The sequence below is a fragment of the Pyxicephalus adspersus genome, chromosome 2 (genome assembly GCF_032062135.1).
Source record: "Pyxicephalus adspersus chromosome 2, UCB_Pads_2.0, whole genome shotgun sequence".
Classification (NCBI taxonomy): Eukaryota; Metazoa; Chordata; class Amphibia; order Anura; family Pyxicephalidae; genus Pyxicephalus; species Pyxicephalus adspersus.
The window spans coordinates 8,335,977-8,354,239 of record NC_092859.1 but is presented as its reverse complement, the minus strand read 5'-3'; the positions used below and the strand labels follow the sequence as shown (position 1 = coordinate 8,354,239).

The window sequence follows — 18,263 nt, the reverse complement described above, 5'->3', positions numbered from 1 at the left end:
CATTGGTAGAATGGAGAGGGCACTTAGGTGTGTATTTATGTACAGGGTTGGAAATGTAAGTGGGACAAAAATTGTGGCGTTTTTTAAAGACAAAACAAAGCCAATCGTGTAAATGCCTTAGATCAAAATATTGCAATATACTCCTTGGCAGTTACTGCAAATTTGGACATTATTTGTTGTAGGCTACTATTTAGGCAAAGCACACCTTCCAAAAAGAAAATCAATCAAATCAGAGTTTTGAGACGGTAATGATAATGAGTCTACCACTACTTGATATGGTCTGCCTTATTACACGATCCACTGTTTCCTAACATTTTCTTTCCACTTTATAAAACTTAAAAAAGCTAGTCAGGTCTATCTCTTATATATGTCATGTGACAACAATCAGGCGTGCAGTTTCCCTACTTATAAACTGTAGCAGAGGAGAGGCTTACGTGTTCCTCCTTAAGTCTTTTTCAGTGCTGGAGTTCAGTTCTCACTGGTCAAAGACCAAAGTGTATGAGCTAAAGGTGGAATCTCACTGGAGGGAGGCCAGTAAGTATTTGTGCTGGGGTGGGCTATACCTGATGACCTGAAGACCTGGTGGGCTATATCTGAAGACCAATGTGTGTTATGAAGTTTTGGTCACACTGCTGGGGCATGCTCTGTTCCATTGAATTAAACACCAGCACATAGCAAAGTAAAATTAGATTTTTTTTTATTTTAACCAGTATTATTATTACAGATTTTTATTTGCAACCATGCACAATACACAGTTTATATGCAGCAGTTGAAGTTACACAACTAAACAGGTCTCATGTACATGTAGAAAAAGCTAAAATATACCCAAGATTTGATTTACTCCTAAATCTAATTTAGAAATGTACTTTTTCCTTTTTTTCACAGTTGAAATAATACTGTGATGTGACCCGCCTAATTCAGGCTGGTATGAATGAGCTCAGATGTTTGTTTGTAGTTTAAATATCATAACATTTAGCTGTAAATAATTTTGTCTAGTGTCTACTGTCTGTGTATACATTACTAATAGGGCTGAGTCCTTACGTAATGTCTTGTTACAGAACCTTAGTTTCCACATGTCAGAAAAGACAAGTGACAAAGGTGAAAATGGGAGCCGACAAGCCTCCTACAGACACAAGGGAGATATAAGTCTGTCTTGCTTTTTTCAGGGTAACACAGAATGAATGGAGCTATGGGTCTATCCCTCCTTCTGCAGGGTGACACAGAAAAAAGGGCACTAAGAGTCTGTCCTTCTTTTTGACAAAGATAGAATGGAGCTATAAATTTGTCCCTTCTTCTTCAGGGTAACACAGAGGAGAGCTTTAAGCCTTTCCTCCTGCAGGTTGACACATAAACAAGAGAGTTAGTCTTCCTGCAGTTGACCTAAACAGAAGTATTTACTCCTCCAGTAGGGTAAAATCTAAGCATGGTATTATACCTTGATACATGAATCATTACACTGCATCACAAAAAAAAAAAAAGTATTGTCTGCTACTTGGTCTAATCATGTGTCCTATACTAAATCAAATGCGTTGAATCTAAATCTGAAGTCAGGTTTTGCCTAGGACATCAGGATCTCAAGGTAATTATGCATAAAGACGCGATTAGCTACATTATCCCGTTTCGCAGTTACTATATAATCTCTATACATAACTAACTTTTGCATCATAGTTCCATGACATTACAAAAACCTAGTTTTTTGTTGTAACAACATATATAATTACATATAAATCACCTGAATCCTCGTTCAACACACATGTACACTTCAAAAGTGTTTCAGGCACTTGCTTTTGAGTTTGTGGCTCTCCTCTGTCTTCAATTGCAGAAACCAGCAGTAGTCGCCCATCAAGTTGGGGTTGCACCGGCCTTGATATCTTATTTCCATAACAGAAATGTCCTAGTGGAACGTCTCCCTTTGTTCATCACTCACATCACCCAAATTTTGTGGGAAGAATAGTGTAAAAAATTATTTTTAAATGACTAAACTTTGTGTGGATCAATGAGTGACTTATGCTTCATGTTGTACTGGCCAACAGTGTGTCCAGGTCTGGGTGTTCATTCATTCACTTTGTAATGGTTGCTGTCATCACAACTGTTTTACAGGCACAGAAAGCACATATATTTTGTATATCCAAATTGCAGGCCAAGAAAGAGTGCTACCACCTTCTGGTCACCACAAACATTCCAATTGTGTTCTGAATAGTTAATCAATTTCAAAATGACCTCCATGGATTCGTATGTCTCTTTCATTCCTTTGGCATGAGCAAGAGGAACAGAAGTTTTTTTTGTTTTATGTAGCAATACAGCTTTCAAACATGCTTTGAAAAATCTTCGCTGCTCTGGTATGTATTCGCAACCTAACTCCATCATCAGACCACTCACGTTGGTACGGAAGCAAATGTTGTTTTCCAGCTTGTAAAAACCTGCAAACTTTGTGTGACTATCACGAAAGTGTGAAGTTGTCGTTCCTTTTTGTAGCAAATTCCACTCCTTTAATCTTGAGGTAACAGTTCAGACTTCTCTTTTGACATAGATAGGTCCCTTACTAGATCATCTAAATTTGATTGGCTTATATAATATGGCGTTAACATCGACATCATCGAGGCAAACGAAACACACCTGACAGCAGATATGAGGTGCCCAGCTTTTATCCTGATGTACAAATTTACATCCTCTTGGTTAGGTTCTTGTGTTGATCAAACAGGGTATGTTTGCCCTACATGCTACACATGTAGCAAAAATGATTAGTCCGGAATATTAACACAGCTGCACCTACTCATCTTTATCTCAAAAAAGACTCACTATGGCCTAGCTGTACTATCCAATAAGATGGTTTCGCACTAGAGACAAGCCCTTGGTCCATCTCGCCTTATATACCTATTTCTGACGTCAGCTCACTGACTGCCCAGACATGCCCAGCCACTGCTGGAACATGCATGCCACCAGGGGGCGTGATTCAGCTGAGGTGGCAGAAGGAGTAGTAGGCATAGTGGTAGCTGCAACTGTTATAATGTTCCCATGTAAAAATACATTTCCCAATTACTGACCATTTGAACAGCTATAGCACACCTATAACTTAAAATCTGTACGTGATAGGCAAATTCAGATATGGAATCAGCACACTCAATATCATGTAAATCACATGCTATTCCCAGTAGCAAAATTGTTGTGTAGTGAATTATTGGTACAGGTAAAGGAAAAAACAAATATATGGGGAAACAGTTAACAGACAGACTGTTTACATTAGACACACTGGTAAACTTTATAAATAATTATTGTGTAGTCTTCCAATTCTGCACTGTTCGTGGTTCCCAGCCAGTTCTTGTTCTGACGACCTCCAGGTGGGGAAGGCGGAGCGGTAAAGCTATTTTTATCTCCTGTTGTGGTGATGATCTAAATAGAAACCCACGCAAAATATCCCACATGTGTGTAAAATCTGAGGGCAGCCGCCAGTGGAGAGCCAGAAGAGACAAAGCTCCAGCCAGTCCTCCACTGTGAGAAGATTGCACAATTGGCCTTATATAAAAAAAAGTTCTAGATTAACCCCTTCCCACATCAGTGGTTTATTCAGACCAGAGAGTCAGCAAATCAGGCAGACAACCAACATATTTATGAAGGTGTTCACAATGGTAGCTGGTATTTTCAAATATTTATCAATATTGGGGGTAGATTGCCAGAAAGTGAGCAGCATTATTTTACGTATTTGTTTTATGGGTTTAGCCACACTTTTGGGTCTTTAGTAACTATAGGGGGTCAATGTATTAGGTAGTAAATCTGACATTCATTGAAATATTCCTTGGTGTAGAATTTATTACTGCTATTGAAACACATGGACTTAGAAGATTCTCCATCAGCGAATGTCTCAGTGAATATTTTAAAGCCCCCTCTCCCAAAAAAGAAGGTAATTTTTACCTTTTATAAAAGGGTTGTCTACCCTTTTACAGTATGTAGGGTAAAAATGTTAGTTTAGGTCTGCTTTAAACATTTGTGGTCTGTATATATTTGTATTATTTCTGAATGGCTTTTCAGTTTAGGAAGTAGACAGTGACCCTAGATGATATATGAACAAAGATGGCTGCTTTCAATCGGTTTGATGTCAAATTAGTGTGATCTTATTTGACAAACACTCTTCAGCCATGTCAGAGAATTATATTATCAGATTTGTCTTATGTCACCATATTTAAAATCCATAATCCTAATTTAGGTGTCTACAAAACAGAGTTCACCTCCATCTGACTACACAAAAGCATCTACATATTTGAATCCCTGGGACTGTTAAGTAGGTCAGAACATTGTGAGTCATCTTAAACAATTTAATGAATTCACAGAGGCATGTTATGTAACAGATAGGTGACACAAAGCTTATTTGATGTATCTAAGAATTGTGCATTGTGTATAAAAGCAAAGCGATCAGATTTCCCGCAAGCTGTATGACCTGGCATGTTAGCGGCTGCTGCCAATTGGCGTGTTTCCTATATTATGCTGAGAAAGCATCTATTTTACAGCTTTCTTTGCATGATACAAGAGAGAGATAGTTATAGTGAAGAAAAAGGGACCCAAATTGATTATAATGCTTATATTATGATTCATTTCTATAATTGTAAATTCAAGTACTGTTTATTATAATATTTTTGACTACCTATAAACCTGGCAATTGTTATGCTCACTTTGATGTCAAAAGCACGATCAGCCAAGAAAGCCCACATGAACGTACTATGCCACAGAATGATGTACTTTTTTGGAAGTCTCCTTTTGAAGTGACTTCATGGCAAACTGCTATGTCAGTGGGATTTAATTAACAATAAGAATTTTTGGCTGTTCACTTACTTTCCTTAACTTAGTAAGTGCAGTGAAGCTTTTTTGATTTCAGCCATCCACATATATCCAAGCAAAAATCTTGTTTTTTTTAAAGATTCCTTTGAATGTGATTAGGTAATCTTTACAAAGTAAAAACTTACAATTTTTTTGAGCTAAGTGAAAACTCCCTTGAGCTTCCAGGAATTTGCCTCTATCTGTTAACAGGTGACAACACTATGATATCAACAACCCTGTTCTTAGTGTTGTCACTTGTTCAAGGATAGCATTACGTGCAAACACCTTCTTAGCGCACCTCATGAAATAGCAAGACCCACCCACAGCTATTGCAGCTCTTAGGTCAGGTAAAAAGCATGTCAGGTCACCCCATACCAAAAGACTAAAGATAATAATTTTAATAGGGTGGGGGAGGGGGTTATGTTGAACTTGCATGTTTTAACTTTTAGCTCAGGATTAACAATTGCTTTAAATACTTTATTTTTTTGCTGAAATTGATCACTTTTGAGTCAGCTGACTGTTAAAATGTATTTTTGTTTAGACAGTTTAGCATAAATTAGGAAAAAAAAGAATCACATGAGTAAGATTTATCTGAGCTATCAAATAAATCTTACATAAATAAGGTTCGGACATTCAGCAGTTTTATAGTTATTTGTACATACAGCCCATTACTCAAATGCAGAAGCTTACTTAACCACTGACAAATGCAGTCTGTAGATTAACGTTCTCAGGCACAGTTGCCCATGCCGAGAGAATATTTGTCCGTATCTTTGCACTGGTAGTGCACCTGTCTGTGACAGTACAGGTCTCAGACTAAACTGCTGAATATTAATGGTGATGTCTGATCATGTGATCACAATGGCAGTTAATCACTCTACAAACAACAAACAAACAAAAAACATTTACGCTGACTGCACACCACTGTCCTGATCTTTATGAAATGTCCAGAAGTGGTCTAAGCAATGAGAATAGTTGAAAATAAGGGAGAAAGGAAAACCATAAATGTGCTCCCGAGTGCCCCCATATTGTCTGGAGTTCTGCTTTAAATAAAATGTAGCTTGCACAAGCCTTTAGAGCAGTGTTTCTCTAGCTTTTTAACTTGGGGGAACCCCTTAAAATACCTTTCAGGTCTTACACTGTTGTCCAGTGGGAAGAATGTCACCCCTACAGATATCCAAAAATATCAGCAGCTGTTGAACTGACCTGAATGTCACAAATTGCTCATTTCTCAAGGAACCCCTAGCAACCCTTGAAGGAACCACTGCTTTTGAGTGTAATAAAAATTTAGAAAAGTTTAAAATTATAAAAACTGCAAAACAACCAAAAAAGTGTGTTGAATTTGTTTGATATGTTTGTCAGCTGCACGCACAGCTTTTATAAGTTTGCAAGGAGGAAGGCAAGAATCCCTTATTACAGATGTACATATTATGCCTCCTCTGCTATCAAAAATACCCCCTTGCATGTTTGTAAAATTAGACTAAAGTTCCACTCAAACAAAAATAAAAATAGGTGAATTACTCATAGGGGTACTGTTAGGTTAATTGATTCATACTGATGGTGTGAGCATAGTTATGTATGGCTTGGGGCGACTGCCTTAATCTTCAAATTAAATCTTTCAAAACTGAAACCTTTCTCAACGATTTCAACCTAGATGATCCCTGCAAATAACTTTTTGGAGTCAGGAAACATCTGGCCAGATAATAAATGCAGACAGTGAAAGTTGTTGTGATCCCCCACATTGATGGTCACTGGAAATGTAGTAGTTCCTTGCATTAGTGGTCAATAAGTTGTCACTTTATGTTTTAATTTTTTATGTTTATATTTTTTAGGTTTACTTTAAATTAAGGAGCTGCCATAGTTGATCTTTATCTTCAAATAAGATAATATTTATGTACCAGATCTCAACTCAAATTATTGAAGCCAGAAAAACACAACACAACAGTCACGGAACCATGAATTTAGAAAAGAAGGCTTTTCTAATGGCAGCATCTATGATGGGTTCTATTTATTTTTCAATATTTCTTTATTGATGGACCAAATAAGAGGATTTAACATAATAATCAACATAAACATATTCATAATTCTCTTACAAAACAGTTTAATAAAATTTAACAGTAATATTAGGAAAAAAAAAAGAACTAATGTGTTAATAATGAAATGATGCATGCAAGGTCCATATGTATTTTGTGTTTTTTCCTACTGAGGACTTGGGAAGAAGGGAAATAAAGAGAAGGGGGAGGGGGGAAAGGAAATAGTCAATCAACAAGAACTAAATTGAAATAAATAATAAAGAGAGAAAAAGAAGAAAACCAGAACATCAATCAACAATATCTTATACATTGATATTACAAAAAAATGTTTTAACCATAAATTCCAGTTATTCAAAAACTTTGTGTACTGATCTTTATAGTAAATATTCTTTCATAAGCACTATGAAAATTTAAATCATTTACAAGTTCTCTGATTTAGGGATAGATCGCATCTCCAATTTTCTTGCAATATGTACTTTGGCCAAAAGTAGTATTTGGAGTAGTATTTAAGGGTTTATTCTTATTGAGTACTGATTGGGAAAAAATATGAAAAAGATCCACTTTAAATGTTGGAGAAAGACGAATGCTACTGATATCAAAAAGGACCGAACAGACTTGCAGTACCATAGAAAGTGAGGTAAAGTACCTGTTGTTCCACATTTCCTCCAACATTGAAAGATACACTAGGGTAAAATTTTGCTAGTTTACAAGGAGTAAGATACCACTAAATAATTATTTATTGGTAAATAATCCAATGATTGGCAGATTTAGTGGCTTTAAACGTAATACTTAAGGCAATCTGCCAATCGCAATGGGGTATACTAATACCCAAATCATGTGACCAATTATGCATTTGAAAAGTAGGTGTGAAGTTTCAGGTCCCCACAAAAAAATTATAGAAGATAGGTTCCCTTTAAATGATGAACAAGCTGGCATGTACAGTTCAAATACGGAGTTGAAAAGAATGGATTACAACACAAAGGATGACAGTGGATTGACAGGCTTGAGTAAACTGACCAGAAGAAATTGAGACACATAGTGAAAATATTTGAGATACAAAAGTCTTTGCCTGATGTAAATATTTCAAGGGCTGAATCAGAAATGAGATGTGGGAATGGGGTGAGTCGGAGAGAGATTCCCCCCATTGAGGTCCTGTTACTTTATCAGGATATTAGAGTACTGTCTGCATGACAATAAGTGACTCAAACCCAACAACTCTCCTCCTCTTTCAAAATTTTCCATGAAGTTAAAACCCAATCTCTGAGAATGTGCTAATGCATTCCCAGAATTCTCTCTGTCTTTTTCTGGGCCTGAGTCAGCTTCCTACAGACCACAAAACACTTCCCTAAAACTCTCGTTATGACTGGAACATACATAGTAACGCCTAATTATAGAATTTTTTTAATTTATCACTGACACCACATTTCAAGATAGAACTTCCTTAAACATCAAAAATTGTTCTCAGTTTCTCTCTCCTGGAGGTTTTTTGTTCCCGCTAACCCCTGCTCATGCTTCCTAAGTTTTTTAGGACTTAAATCATCATTGAAAAAGAATTTATGCTCATTCCAGGATGTCTTCCCCAAAATGCTTCCAAATCCTTATTATTCTTTGACCTTCCTTTCTAGCTGCTAGGACTCTTAAAACATTGCAAGCAAAAATACTGTAGACTAAATGATTTCCATTCTACCCAAAACACTTCAATGTTGAGTAGAGTCCTGGAATCTTGAGGGTCAAGATTCACACAATATTTACAAATATTTCTAATTGGCTTTAACTGAAGTAATGTGCTCCTGGATGAAAGCTTTAGTCCCAACAATGGGCCTGATTTAATAAATTTCTCCAAGGCTGGAGAGAATATCCCTTTCATCAGTGAAGCCAGGTGATCTAGCAAACCTGGATCACCCAGCTTCACCAATAAAAGTGTTTCCTCTCCAGCCTTCGAGAGCTTTAATAAACCAGGCCCAATGCCTCTAATGCTATATCCTCCAATGCTATATATTTCATCATATTATATCATCTTTGATACACAACTTCAGAGCACCTTTCTCTTATCTGATTTTCCAGACCCTCTTTCTAAGAAACCCACTCCACTTATAATTAGTTTCACTTCCATAGACATAAAGTCTTCTAGATTCTACCTATGAACTTTAGCTTCTTGGCCCACTGTAAGGACACCTAAAAAGCACAGGATCACTCTCTGCACCTTGAGGTATAACCTTTGAATCAACTTTCCATTGTGTTAGTTCATTTCAACTCGGATTGCTTCAAAAAAAAAAAAAAAAACTTTATATTAGTGAAGGGTGTATGCAACTGCCTTAAGGTATCAAGACCCTTGTTAGAACTCACCTTAAGGCCAACCTATTTTGTTTTTTAGAATTATGGTGAGGGGTTAGAACTCAGTTTTGAAAGGGGAGGATATCTTCCAATTGACACCTAAAAAAGTTTTACTACAACAAAGTAAAAATAAAAAAAAGTTTACTTTTACAGTAGATAGACTTAAACTAATTAATACATTTTTATCCAGTAATGCAGACCCACATACTACATGGTTGGTTGGTCGGTCTAAATGAGATTGTACAATCAGATTGTAATATTTGTACTGGACTTTACAGTCATCATAGGACACTGAACTCTTCCTGAGACAGAGACACAACCGCCCACGGTCCTGAGCCTGCGATGTCTCTGTGAGACATGGACCGCGGCTCTGGCCGGTGCGTCCCCCAAGCTGGGTCCTTCTCTTGACCCTGCTGGTGAGTGCCGCGGCCCACCTGTCTAGACTAGACAATGAGCCTCATTTATTAAAGTTGGAGAGGTTACACTTTCATTAGTGAAAGCAAAACTGGATCACTTAGCTTCGCCAAGGAAAGTGTATCCTCTGATTTAGATGAATGAGGGTTGGGGACCCCTGCTTTAAACTACCCAAACAAGTTATAATCTGAACTTTTATGTTCTCTCTCTTTTTTTTGCAGATGATGTCATCATTTTCCATTTTCACAGAAAACGTTTAATTTTAGTTTTATAGATATGCTGTTTATTTGCACAACAACATTTTATATTTAATAAATATTAGGGGTTTTGGAGATTGAATCCCATGTGTGATAGCAATAAAAATAAAATAAACCTGCCTGGTGTAGAATTAATACCTGCTGAAAAAAGACTTTAAATACTAACCTTTCTGGAGGCCTATTTCTTAAAAACATTCTGCTTTACTTCTGCCTAGTCGCATGGGCCAACAGCCTACTGCCCCCATCAAAATATGAGGTGGAGGAGAAACTATAGCAAGTGGTTAGGAATCAGGAATCCCAACACCTGAAAGTATAAGAACATTTGCAGCGACTAGGACAGAAGTGCAGCAGCAGCTTCCCAAGAAATGGCTGCCACAAAGGTAGGTATATGACATTTTGTTTTTTTGCAGATATAATCTTGTGTATACAAGGGGCATTATACTTTAACGTTACTGCCCTTACGAGGAGGTTGTAATCTCAAAAACATTTAATCGTTTTTGGGGTCTATTGATAAAGCAGTAAATCCTAAAATCCCCTTTGTCTTTAAATACCAGAAAGTGCTTAAAAATTAGGATGCAAAAAAAAAAAAAAAAATACTTTCATATTCATGGCAAGATAAAGGTAAAAAGGTAACAAAGTGATTCACTAACGTTGCAATATACATTGCCAGTAAAACATTTGAGTACTTGAGTACAGTGAGAACTAGTGAGATGACCAATTTAAAGTATTTTATACAATCAATTTTTTCCATCAATTCTTTTTTTGGGATAGAATATAGAAAGTAATGCAAACTCAATTAGGGACATTTCCTCTCACAAAGGGGATATCTTATTAACATGGTTGAAAACAGCAACAAAACACTTTTTGACAGGTTCCAGGAACAAACTTCAACTATAGCAAAAAGCGGTTGGAAGTTTTATCAGGTTTTCATTGCTTTCCGTGTCCTATTCCACTGACAGTCTGTTTTTTTTCCCAGATGTCATTAATGGGAGCAGATCCCCCTAAGCAATCAAATATAGATAAAAATCTGTGTTTATTTTGAATTTATTTATTTATATTTATGTAATTTATTGAAAATAAAAAACCAAAAAGCTTAGATGTGACATATAGCGTACAGTATCACTTCTTTTACAGTATGAAATGTGTCACAAAGGTGGAGTCACGCTTTAAAACAAGGGTCATTCATAAAGTTCTCTTTTATATTTTGTTGAGCATTTTCCACTGGGTGCCTATTTCCCTAAAATAGTCCGGCTAGTGATATAATAAGAACCACATTGCAATCAACACACTTCTCCCAATGAGGTCACTCTGGCTGACAGGCAGCTAAATATGCAGAAGTGTACAATCGCTCACAGTGACTATTCACATCTGGGTCTGCAAATGATGCAGGAGGTTCCCTGGCATTTGTTGGGTAACACCTCCCGGAGGTGTAGGGCGGAGAGAGAGGGGGAGTTATGAAGTATAAATACTTGGCTGGGACAGTTCACTTTACACAGCAACCGACAGCTGTAGAAAGTGCAAAGCACAAGCAGGGCTTGTATACAGTACGGGATCCTCATCTCTGGATATTACAAGTCGCGTTACTACAGAATGACTTGGTGAGTATCCCTGAAAGACACTTTTTTTAATTTTAAAAATTAAATCACCAAAATAGATTGGTTAAAATGAACAAGTAGTTGGTATGTATGCTAATTTTAATTTTTTTTCTGTTTTCATCACATACATTATTTAAGACCCTATGCAAGCAGATCATTTGGGCTGGCAGGGTGCTGTGCATAGGTTCCTGAAGATTTTCGCAGCTTCCTGCCTCACTGCTCCTCTCAAGACCAGCCCCCTTCCCTACTCCTCTGTATCCTGATGCAGGAAGGGTACTTGCTGCTCACAGAAGCTCTAAAAAAGTGCCTTGATGGGAGGGTGTCTGGCAGTTTGGTTTTTATAAGAAAGCTATAATTGCATGTAAACTGCCTAAGTAATGTTCATACTTGATTCTGAGCCTCCAAGAATAAAAGGGCTGAAATCCCTTCAATGAATGGTTAGGGACAGTCTATCTGACTTGCTGCAGGTTCTAATACACATTGATTAGGGAAGGCTGGAGGGCAGATCTAATGTTTCTCTGTGTCTTTTTACAGGCTATTGGTACTTCCTCTCTTGTCATGGACAGTAGCAGCTCTTCGTCCAAACACCCTGAATAGCGTGGCCCAGAAGGATGTTGGTTTTGGTGTTCGTTTGTTCCAGGAGGTTCTGCAGGAACACAAAAATAAGAATTTGGGCTTCTCACCTTATGGCGTTTCCTCTGCACTGAACATCCTTCAGTCTGGGACAGAAGGGGAGACACTGGAACAGTTACGAACAGCTTCTAATTATGGATACTCTGGTAAGCCAATGGGCAATTTGTAGATACATTTTACTCACTATATCATAGTATGGAGTTTTAGGATGCGTTTTATATCCAAAGTCCATGATGGATGGATGGATTCTTCAACATTTTTATTTTAGTTACAAGCTGATAAATTGTATTAAAGTTTTGAATAGCGAAGGGAAGGATTAGAACTTCTGCCAGGTTTTAATGCTACCTGGGGCTCCATCACGGAGACATCCCCAAAATTTTCTTTCTTACAACAGTATCAACAGACAGGAAGAAAACTATTTTTTTATCTTGTCTTCATTAGATTTAAGGAAGCTTTAGACTTCAAAGCAAGGAAAACACAGCATGTTTCAGCTTTGCTTTGGCACAAATTTTAGGATACCATGGAGCAATACAGAGGCTTTGACATTGTTTGACAGGGGGCTAAGCACCACGCTGCATTAAAATTGACGCAATGCAAAGCTAAACAACAACGATCAAGATTGCTCAATTGCTTTCAGTAGAAACTTGCCAAAAAAACAATAAATGTTCTGGTGTGGCCACATGCACAGACTCTTTGTTTCGTGGAGTTTGTATGTTTTCCTCATGCTTGACTGCTCTGTTTTCTTTTGCAGTAATAACAAATAGCAGTATTAAACACTGGAAAACATTACTATGGCTAATCACAGTATTGGCCTGACTTGGTCTAAAATATGTTTGTGACTGTTTTAGAGACTGAGATTGTAAACATAGATTATTACCATAGGAATGTCAAACATAATATGTTAACATTATAAATAACAGGAAGCAAACCACAATAAAACACATTGATTTCAGTCTCAAGTATAGTTCTGCTAACTCTTGTTTTTTTTTTTTTTGTTTTTTTTTTTTTGTTTTTTTAGAAAGGACAGTGTCTGCAGCTCTCCGCAGACTTCGCAATCAGATTAGTGGCTCCAACATCTCTGGTGAACCCACCACAAGGGTGAATTTAGCAGATGGACTGTTTGTACAACGTGACCTTGACCTGACTCCAGGGTTCCTGAAAAGATTCCATGCTACCTTCCAACGCCATGTGAGCCAGATCAATTTTACCGACCCATCAGAAGCCAAAGACATCTTGAACCAATGGGTGGAGAACCAAACTGATGGTGAGAAGCACGTTATGTCTATTGCTTGGTATATTTAGAACAATCAATATTTGGCACCTGTGGACTTTTTACATGGTTATTCCAGCCTTTAAATCATTGATTTCAAACATCACCATAATGTCAGAATGACCATGTTTTCTATACAAGCAAGGAAATTAATTGATGGGACCATTTGAGGTTAACTGCTGTCTTAAATCAAACCTGTGCTTTACCCGTTTTAAAACAAATTAACAGTTTTTCTTTAATACATCCCCCAAAATACACACACAGAGCTGGTATGGCCATATATGAAGAAAAATGTCACCTATTCCATGTGGCCAAACAGTGCTTTTACACGGGGAGTCTTTAGCCCTGTCTGAGCAACAACTACAGCAACGCATAGCTTACATAGGACACAATACATTCAGGGTTTTCATCCTTATTTTTCATTAATAGGGAAGGCACTGATCTGACAAAAACATAAATACCAATATCTTATACTGCTCAAATGTTGGAAAACAAAGCCAACCACATTTTAGTAAGCTTCTCTTAATATTATTTATATAAAATATATACACTGCAAAATGGTATATAGAAAATTTCTACAGTGTTGAGAGGAATATAATATTAACCTTAATATTTAAATTTGCCTAGTTTTTTTTTAATATTTCCTCTCACCAGTGTTTGTTTATTTAAAGGAATGATCAAGGACTTGTTGGGAAGCAATTCCATTCCACCACTGACCCGACTAGTCTTACTCAGCGCTGTCAGTTTCAATGGAAAATGGGTCCTCCCATTTCCAGAGAAGGCCACTCACAGTAGACCATTCTACCGTTCTGATGGGTCTGAGGTTCAAACCCAAATGATGGCCAATACGGCCAAGTACAATTGCAGTAAGTATTGTCCTGAAGGAAATTGCTATTAAAATACGTTACAAGAAGACACTTCAAAACAGGGGCCAATAACTAAGTATAATACATTTTCTTGTTCTTTAGGTGAGTTTGAAACTCCAGATGGAGAGTTTTATGATGTTATTGAGCTACCGTATGAAGGGGGAGAGCTCAGCATGTTTATAGCTGCACCTTATGAAAAACATGTACCACTGTCTGCCATCACGGGCATCCTGACTCCAGAGCTCATCAATGAATGGAAAGCCAAAATGCAGAAGTTAACTCGTCTCCTTGTTTTGCCTAAGTAAGAATTATCATATGTTGTGTCACACACTAATCTATCTTCACTGATCTTTTGTACCACTGGGCTTAAATATGCAGTTTTTTTGCAGTATATGCAGACTCTTAAGTTTAATCTACAAGGATCACAATAGGGAGTTATTCCATAACCCAAAATGTCCATGACCTGAGTGTTTTAACCAACCTACTTTCGCTACTAAGAAAAAGTGTACTTAGGACAGCATTAAAACCCTTTATGGGGTCGTCACAACAGTCATATACAGAAAGAATTCCAAGAATTGAAAAGGGAAAGTATGAGCCCTCATTATGGCCACAGTAGATGTGCAGCCTCAAGAGGTCTGTGATTTCACCAATGTGTCATTGAAGTGCTTCAGCGTTTGAAAAAGCATGTAGGTTTCCTCACTATGACCACACTTCTTTCCAATATGTAAGAAATAATTTATAGGCTAACTTTCCTGCATAACACCAGCCTTTTAAAACCGGAAGAGTGTTAGTAGGTTGTAAACGGTAATCAAAATTAGTAATCTACTATTAGCACAGACTTTAAAGTGAAGCTGTGCTGAGAGACTACAGAGAGGGGCATGTCTGACCTCTTAACAAATTCTAACTAACTGATTGTACACAGAATAATAACCTGACTTTTTGACACTTATTTTATTCTGCATGTTCAATCTGGATCCAAGAGTGCTAAAGCCAGGCGCAGCCAGGCAGTTAGCATTTAAGAAATAGGTTTGCTAAAGTAGCCCTCTATTTCTTTTAGTACAAGTTTAATAAATTGCTGCATATATGCTTATACAAGAAGCCTTTTCTGACATGATATTATTAATATCTCTTGTCCTCAGGTTTTCCCTGGTCAGTGAGGTCAATCTGAAGACTCCTCTTGAGCGCCTTGGCATTGAAAACATGTTCTCAGGGGAAAAAGCCGACTTCAGCCGCTTATCAAGTAAGTATTCTGCAAAATGAACTAATGGAAAAGAGCAGAGCAAAGTGGGTAGGGTTGTCAAATTGCTTTATTTTCTAATGTGACAATCTAATTTCCTCTCCCCTAAAGATGAAAAGCCGCTGTATGTGTCAGAGGCATTCCAGAAAATCAAAGTTGAAGTTACAGAAAGTGGAACGAGAGCTTCAGCTGCTACAGGTAAGAGGTTCAGTCTTTACTAACATTAGATAAGGCCATGGTCCTAATTAGAGTTACCTGCTAGTATATAAGTATAGCTGACTGAACAAAAATTGCAGGTTCTCATTGTAGGAAGATCTGCATTGTACATTTTTGTTGTAAAGTATGTGGCCATGTTTGATATTTTCAAATGGTTCTAAACCTACAAAAAAACGCAGCTGTTGTTCCGCCTAGGAACTGCCTATGTATACTGCCTCTAAGATGAAGGTTGCATGGAAGAGAACCATGCAACAAAATGTCTTTGTTCCAAAAAGCATACTTAAGTGGAACCAAAACAAAAAGAAAAATCACACTTACCTTCAATCCCGCACATCTGTCTGTCCATCAGGAGTTTCTTTCCATCAGGTTACGCATCATCCCAGTATTTGTCTTCGGCCAGGCGCCGACATCCTCTTCTTCCCCCTTCTTTTTTACGTCACCTCATCTCTCACTGCAGAGGCGCGAGATCGGGTGATGTAGATTGTTAAAAAAAACTTGCCGATCTCACTGCGCATGCTTAGGCATGTGCAGAAAGAGCAGCCAAGAGCCTCGTGAGATGCATGATGTAGGTATTCCGAGTGGCTCTGCGCTCCCACTCATTCTCGCTTGCCTAGGTGATCAAGAATTAAGGAGGCGGTGCTGCACCCTTTTCTTTATAAAAAAAAAAGGGTGTTGTACTTAAGAAAAACACAAAATACTTTAAATAAAAGGGTTGTCTACCCTTTAATGTAACATAAAATTCTGAGTTTAGGTTTGATTTAACCAGGCTGCTAATTATACAGCTTCCCGCAAAAGCTGTATGAAGGTGTATACAAGTTGATAAAATTATTCTTGTCTATATTACCTGAGTAGGGCTGTGCAGATATAGTTAACAATTTGTTTATATTTCTACAGCTGCCGTTCTGCTAGCTCGCATGGCTCCTCTTGAAGTCATAATGGACCATCCCTTCTTGTTCCTTATTCGACACAACCCAACAGGTGAGGCATCATACTGATCCCATAATATCACTATTAGCTTTAATGACTATAACAATTCTTTCAAGACTACTAATTATATATATAAATTATGAATGGCCGATATATTATCAATATAATGGCATGCACACAATGAAACTTATTACCATTGAGCTATAATGTATCTTGATCTTTCCCCAGGTACACTGCTGTTCATAGGACAAGTTATGGAGCCATGAGTCTAGTGCCATCTAGTGAAAATATTAAGTACCTCACCTCCTTCACCTTTTTGACCAACAGCACTACAGCTGAGAAGCTTTGTTTCCAGAGAAGCATAGAGGACTACTAAAAATGGGGCAAAATGGGGATTCACGGGTAGTGTGAATGCGTGAAATGCAGTATGAAAGCACTATATGGAGAGTGTGAGCAAGTCATGAGATATAAGAAAATTTTATATTGTTAACAAGATTTATATTGCTAAGAATGAAAGTTTTATATTTTTTGTATATTTAATAAATCTATTTATTTATATTTTACCCCAGTCAATATGTCATGTATATTATAAGTAATGGAATGAAAATATGTTTGTACAAATACCAGAGGAGTTTTAAATTCAACATGATAAAGTTCCGGAGTCCATTCATATCTTGTGTGCTGAGCTAGTGTACATCAATACCTCTCAGTTTGAATTGAAAAAGTACATTCCAGGTGCATTAAAAGAAAAGATTTGTAATGTCTTTCAGTTCCTTTTAAAAGCAACCACCTCCTAATAACAAAAGTCTGTTCTTTGCCAGTATGCTGCAGAGTGGGACTTTTACTCTCTCTAACGAAGCAGTGGTCTTATTGCAGAGGTCCTCTGTGAAAGAACTCTGGAGAGGACACTCTCATATATATATATATATATATATATATATATATATATATATATATGTGTGTGTGTGTGTGTTAATATATATATTTCCCTAGTGGTTGAACTTAATGGACTTATGTCTTTTTTCAACCTAACCTACTATATAACTATACCTACAGGTCAGGAAGTCAAAGGGACACGGATGAGAAAAACAAACGCAAACCAAATACGTTTTTAACCATTTCCTATTCTATCAAAAAATAAATGTTGTTAGATATACTTCGTACTAGGTCTCACATCACTAATTACCCTTTATGCTGGTTCTAAAAGCAAATGCAATGACTTTTATGTAAGCTTTAAAATAAGTTAATACAAAAAAAAATATAACTAAATATTTTTCCGGTAATTAAAAGGTACATTTCTTTGCTCACTGTAAGCTCTTTGGTCCTTAGTAAAGCACACATACAAAGCTGGTAGGGACATCTACATCCCTCTGCCTCCATTCCTGTGTTTAGGGGGATTAGACAAATGTTATGAGAACATTTTCATCTCTGCAAGGCAGAAATCTGCTTGCCTACTTTCTAGAGGAATTCTCTTGATATACCGGGCTGCTGACGGCTCTCTGACAATAGAATGACACTATCATCTATCCCATAAGATCTATTTTGACAATTACTGCATGTGGTTTTTATCATATATTTTACACATCCTATTGCATCTGGCCAGGCTGCCCATACAGCCCCACTGTTGCCCCTGGAAACTGCCTATCCATTTAATTGGCCTTCAAAATAAAATTCT

At 37.3% G+C, this 18,263-nt stretch overlaps 1 protein-coding gene across 1 annotated transcript; it reads left to right on the top strand.

The window, feature by feature from the left end:
- The first annotated feature begins 11,300 nt into the window (after positions 1–11,300).
- SERPINE1 (serpin family E member 1) lies at positions 11,301–17,151 on the top strand. Its single transcript, XM_072399407.1, has 9 exons — positions 11,301–11,442; positions 11,974–12,218; positions 13,091–13,336; positions 14,014–14,208; positions 14,311–14,509; positions 15,348–15,448; positions 15,557–15,643; positions 16,556–16,639; positions 16,817–17,151. The coding sequence occupies exons 1-9, from the start codon at positions 11,435–11,437 to the stop codon at positions 16,852–16,854; spliced, it is 1,203 nt and encodes a 400-aa protein (XP_072255508.1). The 5' UTR covers positions 11,301–11,434; the 3' UTR covers positions 16,855–17,151.
- Positions 17,152–18,263: the final 1,112 nt, after the last annotated feature.

What these genes read in the sequence shown, in the direction of transcription:
- SERPINE1 (XM_072399407.1), top strand. An exon ending in TTCTAATTATGGATACTCTG is followed by an intron (nt 12,219 to 13,090) that starts GTAAGCCAATGG and finishes TTGTTTTTTTAG; the next exon opens with AAAGGACAGTGTCTGCAGCT. An exon ending in GAGAGCTTCAGCTGCTACAG is followed by an intron (nt 15,644 to 16,555) that starts GTAAGAGGTTCA and finishes ATATTTCTACAG; the next exon opens with CTGCCGTTCTGCTAGCTCGC.